Source organism: Stegastes partitus, unplaced genomic scaffold, assembly GCF_000690725.1.
Source record: "Stegastes partitus isolate 25-593 unplaced genomic scaffold, Stegastes_partitus-1.0.2 Scaffold1725, whole genome shotgun sequence".
In the NCBI taxonomy this organism is placed as follows: Eukaryota; Metazoa; Chordata; class Actinopteri; family Pomacentridae; genus Stegastes; species Stegastes partitus.
In genome coordinates this window covers 64,610-83,373 of record NW_007579456.1, presented here as the reverse complement: position 1 = coordinate 83,373, position 18,764 = coordinate 64,610, and the positions used below count along the sequence as shown (strand labels likewise).

At 42.1% G+C, this 18,764-nt stretch overlaps 1 protein-coding gene across 1 annotated transcript in view; it reads right to left on the bottom strand.

Annotated features, from left to right (window-relative positions):
• The window catches only part of cep43 (centrosomal protein 43), a 26,575-nt gene extending 8,226 nt beyond the window's left edge, over positions 1-18,349 (bottom strand). The window contains exons 1-13 of the mRNA XM_008301888.1: positions 18,187-18,349; positions 16,899-16,952; positions 16,762-16,816; positions 13,810-13,898; positions 10,157-10,294; positions 10,005-10,031; positions 6,881-6,937; positions 6,714-6,784; positions 5,451-5,512; positions 5,157-5,218; positions 4,262-4,339; positions 3,334-3,387; positions 1,486-1,670 (exon numbers count right to left, since the gene is read on the bottom strand). Of these exons, the coding sequence (XP_008300110.1) occupies positions 1,486-1,670; positions 3,334-3,387; positions 4,262-4,339; positions 5,157-5,218; positions 5,451-5,512; positions 6,714-6,784; positions 6,881-6,937; positions 10,005-10,031; positions 10,157-10,294; positions 13,810-13,898; positions 16,762-16,816; positions 16,899-16,952; positions 18,187-18,270 (1,016 nt within the window). The 5' untranslated portion in view covers positions 18,271-18,349. The remainder of the gene's footprint in view (positions 1-1,485; positions 1,671-3,333; positions 3,388-4,261; positions 4,340-5,156; positions 5,219-5,450; positions 5,513-6,713; positions 6,785-6,880; positions 6,938-10,004; positions 10,032-10,156; positions 10,295-13,809; positions 13,899-16,761; positions 16,817-16,898; positions 16,953-18,186) is intronic.
• Positions 18,350-18,764: the final 415 nt, after the last annotated feature.

Here is an 18,764-nt window from a genome sequence, read left to right as displayed (position 1 = left end):
AGATGTTAATGTTTTTCTTATTTCACAGAACAAGAAGAAAAAATAATAAAAGTGCTCTGATTTGTCTACGATAGTTTTTTTTTGTTTAGTTTTTGTAATTATTCTTTTCATCCACAATTCAAGAGCAACGTCTTATTTCACTAAATTATAATTTATCAAATTTCTATTTATTACTACTTTTTTCAGTTTCTAGGTATTTGACTGACTATTGTGAATTTTGTCTTTTCTTTAATGGAAGGGTGTTAATTTTTTCACATTTATATTTTGGGACAAATTGATTTTCTGGGACATTTAATATTATTTTTATCTTGTGGGACATATTAATAATTTTGCTCTTTTTTTTTACTCTTTGGGGGAAACATTTAAGTTAAGATATTAGATTGTGGTAAGCTTTGTAGGGGGGATTTAAGTTTTTTCATGAAGATATTATTAATATATATCTTTTCATCACATCAATACTTTCAATTTTTGTGATAATTTCTGAACATTTTAAGTGTGTTTTATTAAATGCTTTCACAATTTCAGCAACATTTTAATATAATAATCAGCTGCTCATTGTCAGGTTGGGTGTGTATGTCGTCAACACTGATAACAACGTTGACTCATTTCATAGCTGCCACTAAAAGCTAGGAGCTGTTTCTTGGCTTCTCGTTCAACAGTAGCTGATCTCAGATCTGTGTTGAAACTTGAGTTAATCATGACTTCAGTTACTTACAGAGGACAAAAGCTGAACGTATGGCATTTGATGCAACTGACTCTGTAGGTCAGTACGTGAAGTCCAAACACAGACAGACGATACCGTATATTCTGGACTACAAGTCGCTACTTTTTTCACCTGCTTTGAACACTGTGGCTTAAACAATGATGCAGCTAATTTATGGAGTTCTACGAATTTGCCTCGAGATGAAAGTGACATTGAGAGAGACAACGAGAGACTGAGGAAGCGACAAAGTAATTCTGAGGCTGTTCAACTCCGACACTGAAGAAGACGACTTTAGTGGTTTTAGTGGCAGGAGGAAGATGAAGATGAAGATCAATGACTTTTCCTGGTCGGCTGCTGTAGTTTTGATTTTTCTTAACCAGCCGTGTTACAGGCACTGTTCAGAAAAAAGCATTTACGTATTTGTGTATGTTACTGGGACGCATTTAATCAAAAGTTAAAAAAATCTTTCTGTGTAAATATCTCATGTTCCAACGTGGACACCTGCAGCTCATAGACAAGTGCGGCCTGTATATGTACAATTTCTTTTTCTTTTTAAAGTTAGTGGGTGCAGCCAGTAGTCCAGAAATGATGGTAGTCAGCTAACGGTGACATAAAGCAGTTCTAGTTTGTGCAGAGAGAGTTTCTGAACATTTGCTAAATACATTACTGAAATTATGACTCGACTTCTTGAATGTATTTGCAGCTTGTTAAAGTTTCTGCTCGTCACTGTGAAACCAAACGTTCAGATTCGGCAGTAAAAGTAAAACGTCGGCTCTCCTCACCAGCCGTAGGTCTTCTGCGGTTTGGGCAGCGGGTCGTCGAAGAATGAATCCCCCTCGTCTAGGTCGTCCTCCCCCTCCAGGTCCAGGTCCAGACGCTCCCTCCTCAGACCAGCCGAGGGCGTCTTGTTGTTGGAGGCCGGTTGCTGGGAGTCTCCTTTACCCAGAGGGACCCCACGCTCCGAGTCCTGAGCGACAAACACAACACAAGTTCAGGTGAAATCCTCAGCAGCTACCAGCGGTGCTGAAAATCCCTCCAGACTGTTGTTAGAAAGGTGGCGATGAAGGATTAAAGAGGGAAACGAGGCGGCAACTGTTGCTGCTTAAAGTTGTCCTGTGTGTCACTGCCGCTGAGCAACAGTTGCAGCAACCATGTCTCAGCCCTGATGTTGCACAGCAGATGATTTACTGAAAATACCAGCCAATTTTATAAAGGAATTTACTGAAACGTCTGGTAGAGCAACTGTAAATTGTCAAAGTAAAGCTGGTGTTCACCAACAAATGCAGAAGAGGATCAGCTGCACTTCACATGACGGATTCAGTGATCGGGTCAAAACTATGTAAATTTAAACAGATTCATTTTTTAATGAGAGAAATCAACATTTTAACTATTAAGGTCTTATCAGTTTTTAACACAGATGACAAAAACATACATTTAAGCTCTTTTTTTGTTGTTATTTCCTGGCAGACACAACCCCGTGCCTTCAGTAAAACCTAAAGCCACAACATGAAAACGTACCACTCATGTTATCGTCTATGGAAAAGGAATCTGGTGCTTTTTAAACCTTTCAAATCCTGCAGACAGGCGTTTGCAGTGCAGCTGATTCCACACAGGCTTGTCTTTGTGCTGACGCTGCTTTAGTTTGAACATCAGCTTTCATTTGAAAACTTACTGCAGAGTGAACTGCACTTAAAGCCGCTGATCGTCAGCCCCATTCAGACGGGATTTACATTTCAAGAGGAGGTGGGGGATAAAACATTTCTGGTGCTTTAGCTCGTGGTTCAAATGGGATTTAAAACTTGGTGAGGATGAAGGATCTGGTTTGTGATAAACATGAGCATCCGGCAGAGCAAACAAACACAGGAGTACAACTGAGTTTCTGCTTAGACTATCAGAGCAGACCAGTGAAAGTTGTCTGTGTATCCGTGATGCACTTCAAAGAGGAGCTGCTGACGAATAATCCTTAAACTCACAAATCTCCCCTGCAGAAATAAATCCAGTCCGAATGGGGCTTAGGTGTCTCTGTTAAACTGCGAATGATTGAAGCAGACAGGTGAGTTAGTGCGTCAGGTGATGACATGAATCAGGTTTAAGGGGGAAATTCACACGGTCAGACTGTTTTTATATTTATAGGGCAGAGCTCCTGAAAGCAAAAAATATCACGTTTCCCCTCCTACTGAATGTGGCAGCGAAGTCAGAGTGAAACTGAAGTGGGCACGTTCTCACAGAGGCACTGGCATGTTTACAGACTGACACTAACGTCCAATTAGAGCAGACCTGATACCTGTTCCTGTCTGGCATCTGGTTGAGCTGCTGGAAATCATGCCCGACTAGTTCTGAGTCCCTGTCGTCACTCCTAAACAAGGTGAGCTACTCCTGCAATAGCTGCCACTTTATATTTTTAAACTATGAAATATATCAGAATAATACAGAAATAATAGAATAAAAATCCCGAGAATCAGTTTCCTAAGTTTTCTCTACTCTAAGCTGACAGTGAGTTGGAGGAAGAAGAGGTCAGAGATGATATCAAAGCAGCATCTGATGGTCAGAGTTAGTAGCAGAGGTGCCGTTCATTGTGACAGTGAGTGTTAGCGTGAAGTGAGACTCCCCTCTGCTCTGCATGGTGTTACCTTGGCTGCTGTCTGACTCTGTCCTCTGTGATTTTGGCCTTTATACCTGGGGATCTGTGCACGACAGGGACAGCAGCCGTAAGATCTACACACCTGACACCGAGCCAATATCAGCTGTACACATCTCTCACTGAGCTAACAGCTAAAATGCTAACATTAGCTCTACACACCTGACGCTGAGCTAACACGTCAACCTCATTTTCCACAACTGATACTGAGCTAGCATGCTAACGCCAGCTCTTTACACCTGACACTGAGCTAACATGCTAACATCACTCTACACACCTCACACTAAGCTAACACGTGAATATCAGTGCTACACACCTGACACTAAGCTAAAATGCTAACATTAGCTCTAAACACCTGACGCTGAGCTAACACGTCAATCTCATTTTCCACAACTGACACTGAGCTAACATGCTAACATCACTCTACACACCTGTCACTGAGCTAACATGCTAATATCAGCTCTATACACCTGACACTGAGCTAATGTCAATCTCATTCTCCACAACTAATACTGATCTAACATGCTAACATGATTCGACACACCGGACACTAAGCTAAAATGCTAACATTACTCTACACACCTGGCACTGAGCTAATATGTTAACATCACTCTACACACTAAGCTAAAATGCTAACATTAGCGCTACACACCTCACACTAACATGCTAGGTTGACCTGTGCACCATGCAGCCTAATCCAGTCCAAAAAACTGCTCTCCCACAAAGTCGACTTTCACAACACTGGAAAAGTTTTAGCGCTGAGATAACGTTAGTGCGATTGTAGTTGTCTGGCTAATTAAATCTGTATATTCATGTGCTTATACTGGTTTGTTTGAAAATAGAGCAGGCTGAAATAAACCAGAATTATCTTTTAACTACACAGAACAGATGATATCTGCACCTGGTTTGACCAAACCTACCTTGCTGACAGTTGGAGAGCGTATTTTCTCTTCAGGAATCTGACTTTGAGGTTGACTGACATCAGAGTCCAGAACAACCTGAACAAAGATGACATCAATACAGGAGAAAATGTTTTTCTTTCACCGGCATTAATAAAGTGACCACCATGTGCAGTTCTTCGAAAAGCAAACAGATGTTTGGATAGAAGGTCCTGCATGACGGCTGGTTACCTGCAGGACCTTCAGGTAATTACATCTGCAACAGAAAGCACTAAACTATTGGATTTTTCATTAAAGCTTGATTGTGGAGATGCTGAATAAATCAACTTTATGCAGAGACATCATCAGATCTATAATGTGTAATGAAGGGAAGCTACACCATCAAATCCGGCTATTTTAAACCTGGTGATATTTTGGGAAAATCAACAATAACAGTAATTATTAAAGGACCATTCCAACATTTCAAAAGCTCCTTGTTTGTCTACAAGTGATCAGCTGAACTGGATTTACTGTCCTTTTAGTTTTTGAGAATGTATGGAAATGAACTGGGATCAGCTAAACTCAATATTTTGTATCTTCTCAGACGTAACTGAAGGATTTTTAGAGGCTTGAGGAGTAAAAATCTGAAGCTCTATGTCCTGGTTCATGTAGCTTCAGCAGCACAAAGGGCCACAGAAAACTGAATGTAAACCACAAGGTGTGGCGGTCAATAGCTTCATTCTCAGCAGACATCAGTGGTCTCATTACACTAAAACAGCTGAGCCAATCACAGTGAAGTATAAGAGCTCAAAAACAGAGAGAGGCGTCTCTAAGGCTTTATAATAACATCCAGGCTCAACAAGTCCTGGACCTCGTTCTGTCCTGGACACACATCGGATGCAACTGGTGGCCTGATCAAACACTAGGAGGGTCTCACCACACTTCTGCACTGACTGTAGAAACGCTTGTACATTCCCACGAAGAACTGGAAGTCTATCGCTGCAAACAAACAGAGCAAACAGTCAAATACACAGCCATCACTAAGTCTTAGCCTTCATTAGACTTCCTCACAGACTTCAACAAAATGTGGCTAAAAACAGACGAATCTCAGCAGGTTTGACGGTTTCAAAGTGAATTAATGAACCTCCAGGCTTTAAAAACTTTAACTGATATTGAACTGCTATTCGTCGTGTTAGAGGAAGTGTTGGAGTTACAATTAAAGGAAACTTACTTTTAGAGAAGATTTTGTCTGCAGCTCGGAGCTCGTCAGTGATGAACCTTTCCATCATGTTCCTGCAGGTCACAAGCAGAACGTTAACCATCAGCATTACGCTCATTCAGCTACTCAGCTCTGTGTGGCGACAGCCACCGAGTGTTTAAGCTGTCTGACCCACAGAATGACTTCAGGCACAGAAAATCCTCCATTTGTAATGAGGCCAAACCCAAAAGAGCTCCAAGAGCAGCTCACACAGACGTAAGACTCCAGATGAGCTGAAGCAGTTTTTTAAATCTTCAATCACTTATCAAATCCAAGCATTTACTACAAAAACTAAACCAGTTTATGCCTTTTAGCTTCAGCACATCGTGTTTGTGAACAATTTGGACTTTTTAATACAGAAAACAAGGCGATCCTCAGGGTTCATTGACTTCTTCCTGCCATTCTTTGGAGAGTTTGTTGATAACATTAACTATTAAATTACCAGAAGACAACGTTAATGAGAGGAGTCTGATCAGATTTGACAGCAAACAAAATCACGTCGGATTTTAAATCAAACGTTGCAGAACGAGACACAACAGAGCCTCAAAAACAAACATTTGGCAGAACGTTCATACCGAAGCTCCCAAAGATCTTCAATCTGTCATCACGAGATTCAGAGGATGTGTCTAAAGTTGTGCAGAAACCAAGCATATTTCCATCTGCCTTGCTTTTTGGTATACGAGGCGTGTCAGAAAAGTTCCAGGACAGGTGTCACAAAGGATATACTTCAAATCCAAACTACAAACTACAAGTTTTCGCCTTCGAAGTAATCCCTCCTACACATGCACTCCTGGAAGGATTCTTCCAGGATCCTCTGCAGCTCCGTCATCACAACCATCTTCTAAACGGGTCCCCTTGATGAATCCCTTGAGCTTGGGGAAGAGGAAACAATCCCATGGAGCCAGGTGGGGTGAGTAGGGAGGTTGCTCCAGCACGGCGATGTTCTTCTCAGCCAGGACCTGTGGGATGCTCAGGGTGTTGTGAGCAGGCGCGTTGTCATGATGAAGCAGCCACCACTGGTCCTGCCACAACTCTCACCTCTTCTGGCGCACTGAACGAAGCAAACGCTGCAGGATCTCTTTGTAGACGTGCTGATTGATTGTCTGAAGGGAAAAACTGGTAGTCTGGGTTTGAAATATGTCTTTTGTGACACCAGTCCTGGAACTTTTCTGACACACCTCGTATAACTAGTCTATAACTGAGGGTGAAGAGGAAATAAGATTATATATTTCATACTTGTTCAAACTTGGGAACAAATCCATGAAGACGCTCGTCAGATCTTCTGTTGCAACAGAGCCGCTCCGGTCCTGCAGGTGGAAACAGGGAACGATAATAAGAACTCTGTCTGTGATTGGTCAGACACTGATGACATCAATCACAGGTAACCAGAGCGCCTCACTCACCTTGTCGTAAAAGTCAAACTTCTTCCGGGCGTGCGCGATCTGTTTCTGAGGCAGGTCCTGTGAGAAAAAGGCGAGATTTGTTTGTAAAGATGAAGTCTGTGACCTCGTGTTCCCCTCTCAGGATGTGTTTATCGTAGCTTTCATTAGATTAAAATGCTGATGCTCACATTGAACCCTGCAGCTCGGTGAGAGCAGCTGCACAACAACAGACCACAACGAACCACAAATCATCCATAAAATGCTGAGCACCTTTATTCATCGACATCTACTGACGCTCTCACACCTGCTGAGGACGACGTTCTGATGCTGTAACCGGAGCTGACATTATTACAGGCTGTACTTTGAGTTCATGCTAAACAAAGTCCTGTTTCTTAGAATTACAAAACAGACAGCACACAGCAGAAACGTTCACAGCTATAAGCGACGCCTCAAGGATAATTCAGCTAAATTCAACCTGACATATTTCCTGTTAATATCAAGATATAGTTTATTATCCCTTTGTTAAATGTCTGTTCCAGGCAGCTGATTTCTGCTTCTTTTCAGTCAGACTTATATATAGATAGAAAGTTGTTTGGTGAGACTTGTGTTCCCCTGAAAGGAAGGTTCAGAGATCAACGGAGCTTAGAGACACATTAAAGCGCTCATATTCTGTTTTATGGGTTTTCCCCTTCGCTAGGTGTGTTATGAAGCTGCTGCAGTGAATAGAGGTGCTGCAGCAACGTATAGCCTGAGAAAAATAATGTGTTTTTAAATATTAAAGCAAACCTGAGTAGGCCACAAAAATAGAATTCTAAACCTGTAAATGTGCAGGATGTGGGCTCTTATCACACTGAAGTACCCTTTCACTGATAAGTACAATGACAATGAAATAGTTTCTCAGCGCTGTCGGTGACGTTATCCACAGCTCACCACATGAACGTGCACAGACCTGCTGCCAGAGGTCAAACTGGGCAGGAACCCTCCGACGCTCAGCTCGTCTCTTTGAACTCTCACACTTCCTCTTTCAGCCCGTCTCACCCTGACTCAACAAATGCAGACTGTCCTTTTTCTCTGACTTCATTAGACAGCTGCAGCATCACACAGCAGCTGGATCAATACCGGGACCCCACACTGGGGAGGCACAGCGGCGGTGGCTTCATTGTGAGCTGACTGCAGCTTTGTGAAGTGAAATGTTTTCCTGCACAGTCAGAGAGCTGAGCTGCTGCAGTGAAAGGCTTCAGAACAAAGAAGAGTCCATCAGAGGGGTTTTCTGCCAAGTCCTGCAGAATCACTGGAGTTTATAATCTGAGGATTATTATCGGAAGGTCTCAGCACAGAATACTAATAAAAACATGTAACTCAACTGGATCTGTAAGTTCTTTCCCAGACTGTAGCTGCCTTAATGCAAAACACCTCTGGTCTTATATCTGGCACCAATTTCACTGTGAAAAAACAACATAAAAATGTGTTGCCTCTGAAATGTCACACACGGCTTTTCCACCAGGAACAACCAGGTGCGAGATTCAGAGCTTAGTTGGTTCAAATCTCGCACCTCCTACAAACCTGTTTGCTTTTCCATCGGCAAGGAGCCATACGTGACTCATACGCAGCCGTTTGCTGAACAACACAGAAGTCCACACAAGACTCCAGACTTATTTACTGTGGCGACCAACTTTCTCATTTGGTCGCACTTCCCACCTTGTCACAGGCCAAACATATGACTTGCTGAACATTTTCTTATTGATAGACTCTAAAATTTACGATGGTCCCTGAACGCCCCAAATAGCAGGCTGTGGTAACAGCTGCTGGCGGCCGCGGTGATCAGACCGGTGTGCGACCAACATGACTTTAAAAAGAGTAAACCAGGGCGTTCTAATGTCAGATTTGTCCAAGATGAAACGGAGAGATTTTTTCTCGTGCGATCTTTTCTATGAGCCGAAAAACAGTTCGTGCAAAACTTCCATGTGTCCCGGGACTCATTCCAACAGATCTGTGATCAGACCAGAAACGTCCTGGTGAAAAACAAATCACCGCTTGTGTGTCCCGTTCTGTGTTCCCATTGGTCTCGTTGGTCACACTAACCCGCCCCCAGCCCCTGATGTACTCGGTTCTTAGCTCTGGCCCAGCAAAGAGTTGGTGTTTGCTAAGCACCAGTTCTGAGAACCTAGAGCCGGTGTTGAGGTGAAACACAAAGAACTGGTGCTAAGTCAAGCTCTCAACTAGCACTGGAACCAGCTCGGTGGAAAAGAGGAAAACAGTGGAGAAGAGCAGATTTTATCAACAGTAGCAGCATCTGAACAATCTTGGTGCACAGAAAGCACGTTCTCACTGGAACCTTCAACTGAGGAAACACTGTGACAACAAAGAGTCGACACTTAGCTCAGACTGCTAGTCACATTTCAGCTCAGTGGACTGAGGACTGCTGGAAACTAGACCCACCTTCTCAGACTGACACACAGACCGAAAATGAGCAACAACCAGCTGATCAGTGACAGCCAATCAGACTGGCTCTAGTGTCTAATGAAACAGAAGCAGGCCAGGGGGTCAAACAAAAACAAAGCTGAACAAACTGAGAGGCTGCTGCTGTGTTCAGCCAACAAACGTCAGAACAGTGGATGCAAATAACAATCTGCAGCCCCAAGAGCAATGTGACGTCCAAACACAGACGGCTTCCTGTTTCTAAAATCAATTACGGATCAGCCATGACATTCCTGAAGATTTGCTCCTTCTATCTGAACGATTAGTAAGACGCATTAAAATGAAGCTACGAGGACGTCTCTGTGTTCATTCAGTCGCAGTTGTAGGAGCGGTGGGAACAGTAGTACTATTACAGTCTGTCCATTGCATGATCTGACAGCGAAAAGTGAAGCTTCAGCAGCAGAAACCAGGACACACCGAGATCAACAGGAAACCAGAGAACCACTTCTTCCACCTACTGAGAGTGAAACATCCGAAGACCCAGATTTCGCTCAACACTGCACGCTGGCACACACACAAACACCGACACACACTCCCACACACTCCCACACACACACACACATCACTGCTGTTGAGGAGCAGCAGCAGCGATTAACGTGGACGACTTGAACATCTGCATTGTCGAAGCGCCACTTGAGTCCAACAACAAAACCAGTTTCCAGCTCACCTTGGGGATGTTTCCGCTCCTGTCTCCCTGTTCACACACAGACACAAAGAAGGAAGGAACGATCAGATGTAATCGGTTTTCACTCATTTCACGACCTGCAGTGACACCACACTTCATTTCACGTGAACCAGATCGGCCCGTGTGTTGCTCACCTCAGAGGGGACGGCGGCTTTGTCTTTGTGTCGTCCTTTCCTGACGAGCTCCAGCAGCACCGGAGAGTTCTTGTTCAGCTCCGACTCAGACAGACCCAGCTCTCTGCAGACCAGGTCCCGGCTGTCCAGGCCGTTCAGCTGCACACAAACACCTGCAGTCAGCTGGAGGAGGCCTGGTTCTGTCTGTCTGTCTGTACATGACTTCATTTAAAGTTTATCTGGGGACAAGCTGAGGACTTTGAGGAGCTTCTACGCTCCGTGAACAGACTGCTCCGTCGTATTTGTGGGTACAAATAGCTAAAGATTTGTCACAACTGGTTTATAAAAATATTTTTGAATGGTTGTTAATAAGAATTTGTACATTTATTTATAAGCAAACACATATTATCCTGGCAGCTTGATGCTTTAGGTTTTTAAACATTGAATACGTTAAGATGATAATTCTTTTATGTGGTTCTTAAAGAGCAGTGAAGCAGCTCTGTTGGAGTCACTTACAGTAAGCAAGTGACACCGACTCAGTTTCTACGTAACCTCAAACCTTTCTGACAGCAACTGATGCTGATCAGACGACAGATAAGCTGAGAGATATGTGAGAAGATACTGATCCACACCTCATCTGAGATTTAAAGGTTGGCAATGTTAGACTTTGTTTTTTTTTTTGCTCTATTGTTTATCTGCTGAGTAACATTTTTCCCATTTCTTTTAGGCCTATGAGACATCTTCCCATCAACGCCCATCAAATATGAATTTCAGCTGAATGTAATTTGGCATTACACAGTAATAATGAATGTGTGTTGCTTCAGGGAAACAGTTTGTATTCATACTGTGACTATTTGGAGGCAGAACCTGAACATTTAAATATTTTTACACTAAATAAAGACAGTTCTATAACTTATCCATCATTTTAACTATTCATCCATCCATCCATTATCTATACACCGCTTAATCCTCACTAGGGTCACAGGGGGCTGGAGTCTATCATTTGAACTATTCTGTCCATTACCTACAGCAGACATCCACATCTGTGCACTGCTAATTCAAGCAGAGAGCGTTTCAGTTGCTATTTCATATCAACAGCATGTCGTCATAGTTATTAAATGCTGAATGTTACTGTGATGCTCCAAGCACAACATCCACAGAGCATAATGCTGACTGGGATAAGCAGATCGTTGGGTTTTTGTTTAAATACATCTGCAGTCGTGACTCGATGATCCGACACTAAATGTAAAACCTTCTTTTATGTCGGATTGTCAAGACGGAGGTCGAGATACAAGGAGGGCTTGATGCTGGAAGGCTCATTTGTTGTTAATATTTATTGTTTTAATAACTAGTGTATTGTTAGAACACTACGCATCGCTGGATTTCACGCCTAACTGACCAGTGCGATTGTGCACGTTCCGGCCACCCCATTGGAGCGCACCCCCGGGATGGAAGTAGCCGGGACGCACAGGCAGCACTTGGCTGTTGATGCCAGTTCAGTTAGCGGTCACACTTCTGTTTCCACCATTGGCGGCAGCGAGGAAGTGGTGCACAAAATACGCACCATTGTTACCATCTGCGTTTACTTCCATAAACACTGAGCACGCTCGCGGCGTGTGACGTCGTCGTGTCCTCTTCTGCCCATGCGAGACACTTTTGGGTCGTATGAAGTTCACACAGCAGATCACATACGAGTTGTATTTAATTGGAAATGTGAACAAACTCACAAAAAAACTGGATTTCACAAAAAAATCTGAATTGAGCATCAAGTCCTGCAGTCTGAACGTAGCCAATCTGTGGGATTGTTCAGTCAGATAATACGCCGTTATCCTTATTTGAAATTAAACATATACCAGCAGCAGTAGCATGAAGTAGACAAGATTTATGGCTACTGGTCCTCTGAGACTAAATCACTGAGCATTTCTGATTCGTCGTCCTTTGTGTATGATGACAATAAAAGCATTCTGTTCTATTCTATTCTATTCTAATCTATTCTATTCTTATCCGTGTCTGAGGTTGAACTAAATGTAAAACGTGTGTTTCTGAAGCGTGCTGTGTTTCAACAACACATTCCACGGAAACCATCACACAGCAGTAATATGTCAATGCTTGATTTTAGTTTCACACTCACGAACCACAGAAACGAAATATTGAGTCACACTGTGGTCACATCATACCAGCGTCTTCAGGTCTTAGCGTGACAGCTGGAGCTCAAAGTGTTAACCACTTCACTCCATGGTTCTAAGTGCTAGAAAGCTCTACCCTCCACCAGGGCCGTACCACCAAGTCGGGCTTTCTTTTTTATTTTTTAAGTTATTTTTTGGGGCGTTTTTTGCCTTTATTTGATAGAGCAGTAGACAGAGAGACAGGGAAGTGGGGGAGAAGGACGGGGGAAGGAAAAGGGCCATGAGCGGGATTCGAACTCATGACCTCCACATCGGGGACTGTAGCCCCTGTACATGGGACGCCAGCTCAACCAGGGGAGCTATAGCGGCGCCCCATAGTCGGGCTTTTTTTGTGTGAGTCGGCTCAACAAAACCTAAAACCCCAGCCAGAGATAAAAGGCATCATGAAGGTGGTTCTCAGCTTTCTGTGTTAACTCTGACTTTTTACTACAGACTCAGCACGCGTTGACATAAAAGGTACACGTGTCATGTAGTTCTTCTTCCGCACGAAATGAACCGATGGTGTTCCGCCTACGTCAGTCTGCGGGTTGTTTTTTATGGAGAGCAATGAGGAATATAAAAATTTATGACGGTAAAAAGCGCCGCTACTGTAAATGAGGAGAAAGAGGAATGCTGGTAGAGAGCGTTAAAGTTGAACTTCAAGCATCATTTATCTAAACATGATCCTGTATTGAAGTGCATTTAGGTCTGACATGTCCCATAATGCAGGATGTCACTTTAATTTTTGGCCAAATCAAAATGAAATTAATGTCATTGATTGAATATTCTCTGTAATAAATATCAGTAAAATAGTGCAGCTGTGTTCTATCAGCTGCAGTACCAGCAGAGTAAATCAGGACCAAACATAGAAACACATTGATGCCATTTCTACATCACCAGCTAATAATTGTCTGGTTTCGAGGCAACGCGACGCATGCAGACGGGTTTTAGCTCCACAGGTTTGCAGATCTGACATCGTCCCTGAATCTGTATCACTCATAAAGAATCATCAGGAAGCTGTTTGATTAAACCTGAAACTCTGAACATAACCTACTTCCCATCAGGTTAGTTCCACAGCATCAGTTACCATGGAGACCAAGCTGGTTGAAAGAGAAAACTCTGACTTTAAGCTCAACAGAACCGGCTAACCCACTGATCTGGCTTCGTAGTGCAGCCCTCATGTCTGCCATTTGTTTCGGCCTTTAGTTTCTTCACATGACGGCTCCTGGAACAGAAACTCCAGAACATTTTATTTGTGCACCAGTGGTTGTCCATCAGCCACAGCATGTCAGCAGAGTGAGCCTTTAAAGCTGTGGGCGCTGTGTGTTGTTACAAATCTTGTGCCGTGTGTTATTTCACACTGATGTTTACAGCAGCGCTCAGGTAAACAGAACAAAAGGAGGCTGCGATCCTGATCCAAGCAGCGCCGGTGTGATGAAAGCCAGATCAGCGGAAAATGCCGAAACCACTGGAGCTTGTTGTTACAGTGTTAGCTGTTCAGAAACTCACCGAGTTGATCTCCGGCTGGAACACGGCGAGGCTGAAATCCAGGTTAAACACCTGCAGGAAGTCCACGATCAGACTGGCCACCAGGCGTCCTGCAGAGACATGAAGCCGGTTCAGGAGACACAGAGGCCACATTGCAGCTGCCGTTTCCAGACGTCTCACCACAGTGCCTCATAGCTGCTGTTTCATTCTTATTTTACAGTCAGAAATGACAATGACTGGGGGGGAGGGAATTAGAATTTTTGCACAACAAATGACAGAAAGTCATTCATTGACAACACTGGTCTACACCCATTTTGGTGTCAAAGTTTTTTGAGCTGATTTTGGACAATTGCAACGTGCTGAATCCAAACATTACATTGGTTTTGCTCAATGAGGTCAAACTTTTGATTTGTCACCACATGAACTTTTTTACATTTTTGCGTACATGTGTGGGTATCTATGCTTTGTATCGTGCAAAATTATTTTTCTATTTCCTGAAATGAACAAATGCTGAAGCCTTTACAAGTTGATACGATAAATATTTGTAGGTGAATTAAATGTAGACAGAAAGTTGACCCCCTGGTTTATGACCAACACTTTAGAGTCACGTGATTTTATCAGACAGAGATGGAGACCAGGTATGAGGGACGCTGGGATGCTGTCATGATGGCTGATGGCTGGACTCTGAAGATACCTGGTGCTGATCATTCCAGGAGGTCCAAGAAGTTCAAGCCCTGAATTCTGAGCAATGCTGATGAAACATGCAATTTACTTGTATTTACCTTTACAAATGTTTACGCTCATCAACTTTTGGATCATTTAGCTATGAAAAGGATTAGAAAATGAAATGTTTCCTCTAAAATCTGATTTCATATGAGAAATACTAAAATAAATCAATCGCTAATGTCAAAAAAGTGTGATCGATTTAGAAGCAAAATCGAAATTTTATTTTTCTTAAATCGAGTTGACATAAAAACCTGACCTGACACAGAGAAGCAGATGTCATGTTTGGATTCAGCGTTGCAAAAATGTCCTAAATCAGTTCAAAAATCCTAGACACCTTCAAAAAAAATATTTTTTTGAACCCAGTGTTATCAAAAATCAGTGAAATTTTTTTTTTCTGTCAATCAGTTATTTGACCAAAATCCAATATGGCTGAGATCTAATAAAATAACACGTGAAAACATTTAAATCTGCCCACTACATGCTGATACATCAAAGCGAATTTCTGTTCTTTCTGGATCTTATTTAATTAAATCAAAGAAACTAATTTGTTTGGTCAATAGTTCATATACCCTCTCAGGTTTTCCACTTGATGATTAATCCTCTAACTGCTGCAGCGCTGCTTCAGAGGTTTCACTTTTAGTTGTTCATTTCTGCGTCCTTTAACCTTTTTGTTATGAACTGGTTGAATCTGCAGTTCCAGTAAACTGGTGGAAAAAGGTTCAGTTGTTGCTGCTTGAGCAGACAAAAGAATGTTTGGTGTTACCTGAAATAATTTCTACAATTCTACAATTTGATTCAGCTTTTATTCAAAGCGACGTCCATCTGAGAGCAGATACATCACAAGGATCTAGTCAGGAGAAAACCATCAAGATAAGTGCCATAGAACAAATTCAAGTGTGATAGTTGATGCCAGTAGCAGGCTGAGTGGGAGGTAATAGAATTTTTGTTTGTTTGTTTGTTTTCAGTCTGTCAAGTGCAAATGTGTTCAGTGAAGATCTGGTCTTTAGTCTTTTCTTAAAGACTGAGAGGGAGTCAGCAGATCGAACAGAGTTTGGTAACTTGTTCCACCACAGAGGAGAAGAGTCCAGCTACCGACCCCGGGCCTGTTGCGGTGGTTGTATCAGGCGGGTTTTGTTGGTCGAGCGTTGTGAGCGTGATGCTAATTTGCTTTTGATTCCTTCACAGTTTGAGGTAATAATTAAATATAAACATGATTTAGTCTTTTTTAAGAAAGTATTTTGTAAAAATGTCACATTAAACATTAAAAGGTTTGCTTGTGTGAAAAGATGGAAACTTTAACAGAAACATGAAGTAGAATAGGACGCTGTTGGCTATAACTCAAGCCTGTTTGTGTTTGCATTGTGTACAAGTAAAGCACCAGAACTCTGTTAACTGCTTCTGTTTGCAGTGTGTCATAGACGTACAGACAACTGTCACTGGACAACAGTAACAATGAAGACAACTTAAAAACAGAAAGATATTTAGAACTAAGAGTTGTCGGGGTTCTATGTGATTTTCTGCATTTTATTCTGATGAACAAACAATCTCCTCAGAAAGTGGAAGTCACACTAAATCTAACCATACAGGTTTAATGTGTTTGAGTTCAGCTCTGACTGACTTCTGACATCTACGCCTCTCTGAAAATCAGATGAGCTAAAAACACACATTAGAACAACTGTTCCAGATCAGGCCTACCCGCAAGATTAAAGAAAAAAAAAAGTCACGTAAACTCTGACAAACCTGCTGCCAGCTCCTTCAACATCAGCCTATGAGACACTATCTTGTAATTACAAGACCTATTAAATCGTTAACTACAACATAAAGTCACTCAGGTACAACTGTGTCTATTTGTAAGGTTTCAGTTGCCTCAGCTTGAAGCAGCAGCGTTATTCAGGCAGAACTGTGGTTCTCCAGCAACTCACATCAACCCTGAAGTGCTAACAAGCTGCCAAATGCAAGAGCACACTCAGATGTGGAGGCTCAGAGCTGTCTGATGGTGTCACGGTGCCTCCCTGTGGTGGCAAACATGGACTACAACAGCTCCTGAAGCCCAGAGTCTCACAGCCATTCATCGTGTAAATCACTGGTTTGTGTCATAACAGGATGCAGTCAGAACTGAGCTCAATAAAGTCTGTCCATTATTCATTCATAAAAAAGCAGATGCAAACAGGAGAGAGTGAGAAGAAAGTCTGAAACCACAAAGCACAGATTTGGTGCTTGAAGCAGGAAATTAAAGGATAAACTCACCGTCTTTACTGTTGAGACATTTCTTCAGGTTTTCATTGACGAGTGGAGTTTTGTTCTGCGGATGACAGAGGTGGGCGATTCAGCAAAGACACATGAGAACAAACTGAACTGTGAATATAATCAGTGTGAAGAGTCACCTCCAGTTTGTCCTGCTCCTCCATGGCCAGAAAAACTGCTGCCCTCATCTCTGCCTGTGGGAACAAACAGGAAACGAACACATTCAATTACATTTTATTGTATTCTTTATCATTATGTTGTAGCTCATTCAGACACAACTGGGATGACACCTTGGTCTTATTCTGATTACAGCTGCAAAGGCTGGTCGAACAGAAAACTAATCAGAAACTCTTTTTTCAAGCACAAATCCTAAAACGGAAAATCGACACATCGTTCTCAGACATGTTGATTTGTTTTTTTCATATCTGATTATGCATGAAAGATTTTTGTAGTATTGGGCTGGAGGTCAAATAAAATGTCAGAAAGCATCATCTTGGGTGCCGAGAAATTATAGCTACCTTTCACTATTGTCAGATTTTTTTTAACATATTGTTTTTCTGTTTGTTGAAAGTAAACTGCACTGATTTATTTCCTTGAGATATTGTTTGGCAAAAAAAAAAAAAATGAGACAACTTACAAATGTGATTGTTAGAATAAAACGACAAGCAAAGACCAACCAGTCATCTGGCAATCCTTGTTTTACAGGCATTGTTGAGTGATAATTTAGTTTCCATTATCTGTTGACTTTGCACACACACACAAAACAAAAAAAACTAACTCATACAAATGTTTTTGGCCATCTAGTGTAAATTCTGTTTTTTGCAGCTTCAATACATCACATTTTTAAAAAACTTATTACACGTATTGAATTATTGTAGGACTCTGTAGTGATCTAATTATTTTCCACACTGATAACAAACTGATCAATGGACACAGTCGGCTGTTTGGACAATGGAAAAGAAAACAACAAGTGGTCTAACAACTGTTTCCAAAGTTGTGTACGCAACTTTAACAAGTAGCTCACAATCAGTTCTGGCACTACACATGTTCAGAAGTTAATGTCGGCCTTAAGGGAAGAAATGTTTTAACTTAAAATAGGATTTTCAGAATAAAATGTCACCGAATAGACTAGCAAAGTAACTAAGCTAAACTAAGCTAACTCAGTTAAGAACCACAGCACTAGCTACGACAGCTAACCACAAGTAACTAACGCTGAAGTTTTGTCGGTTGTGTTTCAGTTTCGAGCAACAACTTTTCATATTGTCATAAAACTCGTTTACAAATTATAACAAAACCTCAAGGCACAAACGTAAACTTGAACTGATGTCACTGCAACTTCATACTGCTAGCTGCTGAGCTAGCGTTAGCCTAGCATAGCTAACCGGCGGTGCGGCTCACTTTAAACGAGCTAAGCGCATTTTTTCAGACCTTCAGCTTGTTGAGCACTCCGCTGTTCTCCAGGTTCTGGATGAGCAGGTCCCTCAGCTCGGTGTCGTCCTCTGCAGCTGACATGTTTATCTGAAGCTAAGCTAGCTGCTGCTGTCACGACAACCGACCAAAACAAACAACCCGGAACTAACTCTTCTTCGTGTGCTTTCCTCGCCGCTTGTGCTTTTCTTCTTCGTTGGTTTTACTTTCACCACCTGCTGGACGAGAGATGGTAAAATCAAGCCACGATTTCAAGCTTAGATATAAGATTAACAAAACAAACCTGATTCGTTTAAATATTAAGGTAAAAAAATCAACTATAATTTGCCAGTTTGTTTAAAATATCAGACTTAAAACACCCTCCATGTTAGTTTTTCCTAACAACTCCCTGCAGGTGTTTCTTCCTTTAGTGCTTTGGCTCCCATCCCTTAGTTGCACTTTTTTTTAACATCATATTTCCACAGTATGACTCCAGTCAGTGCTTCCTGCTTGTCCTGTCCTCTCTCCAGTTCTTGTCCTGTTCTTCATGTTGGTTTCAAACTCTCGAATCCAGTCCTGTTCTGTCCTCTGTAGCTGGA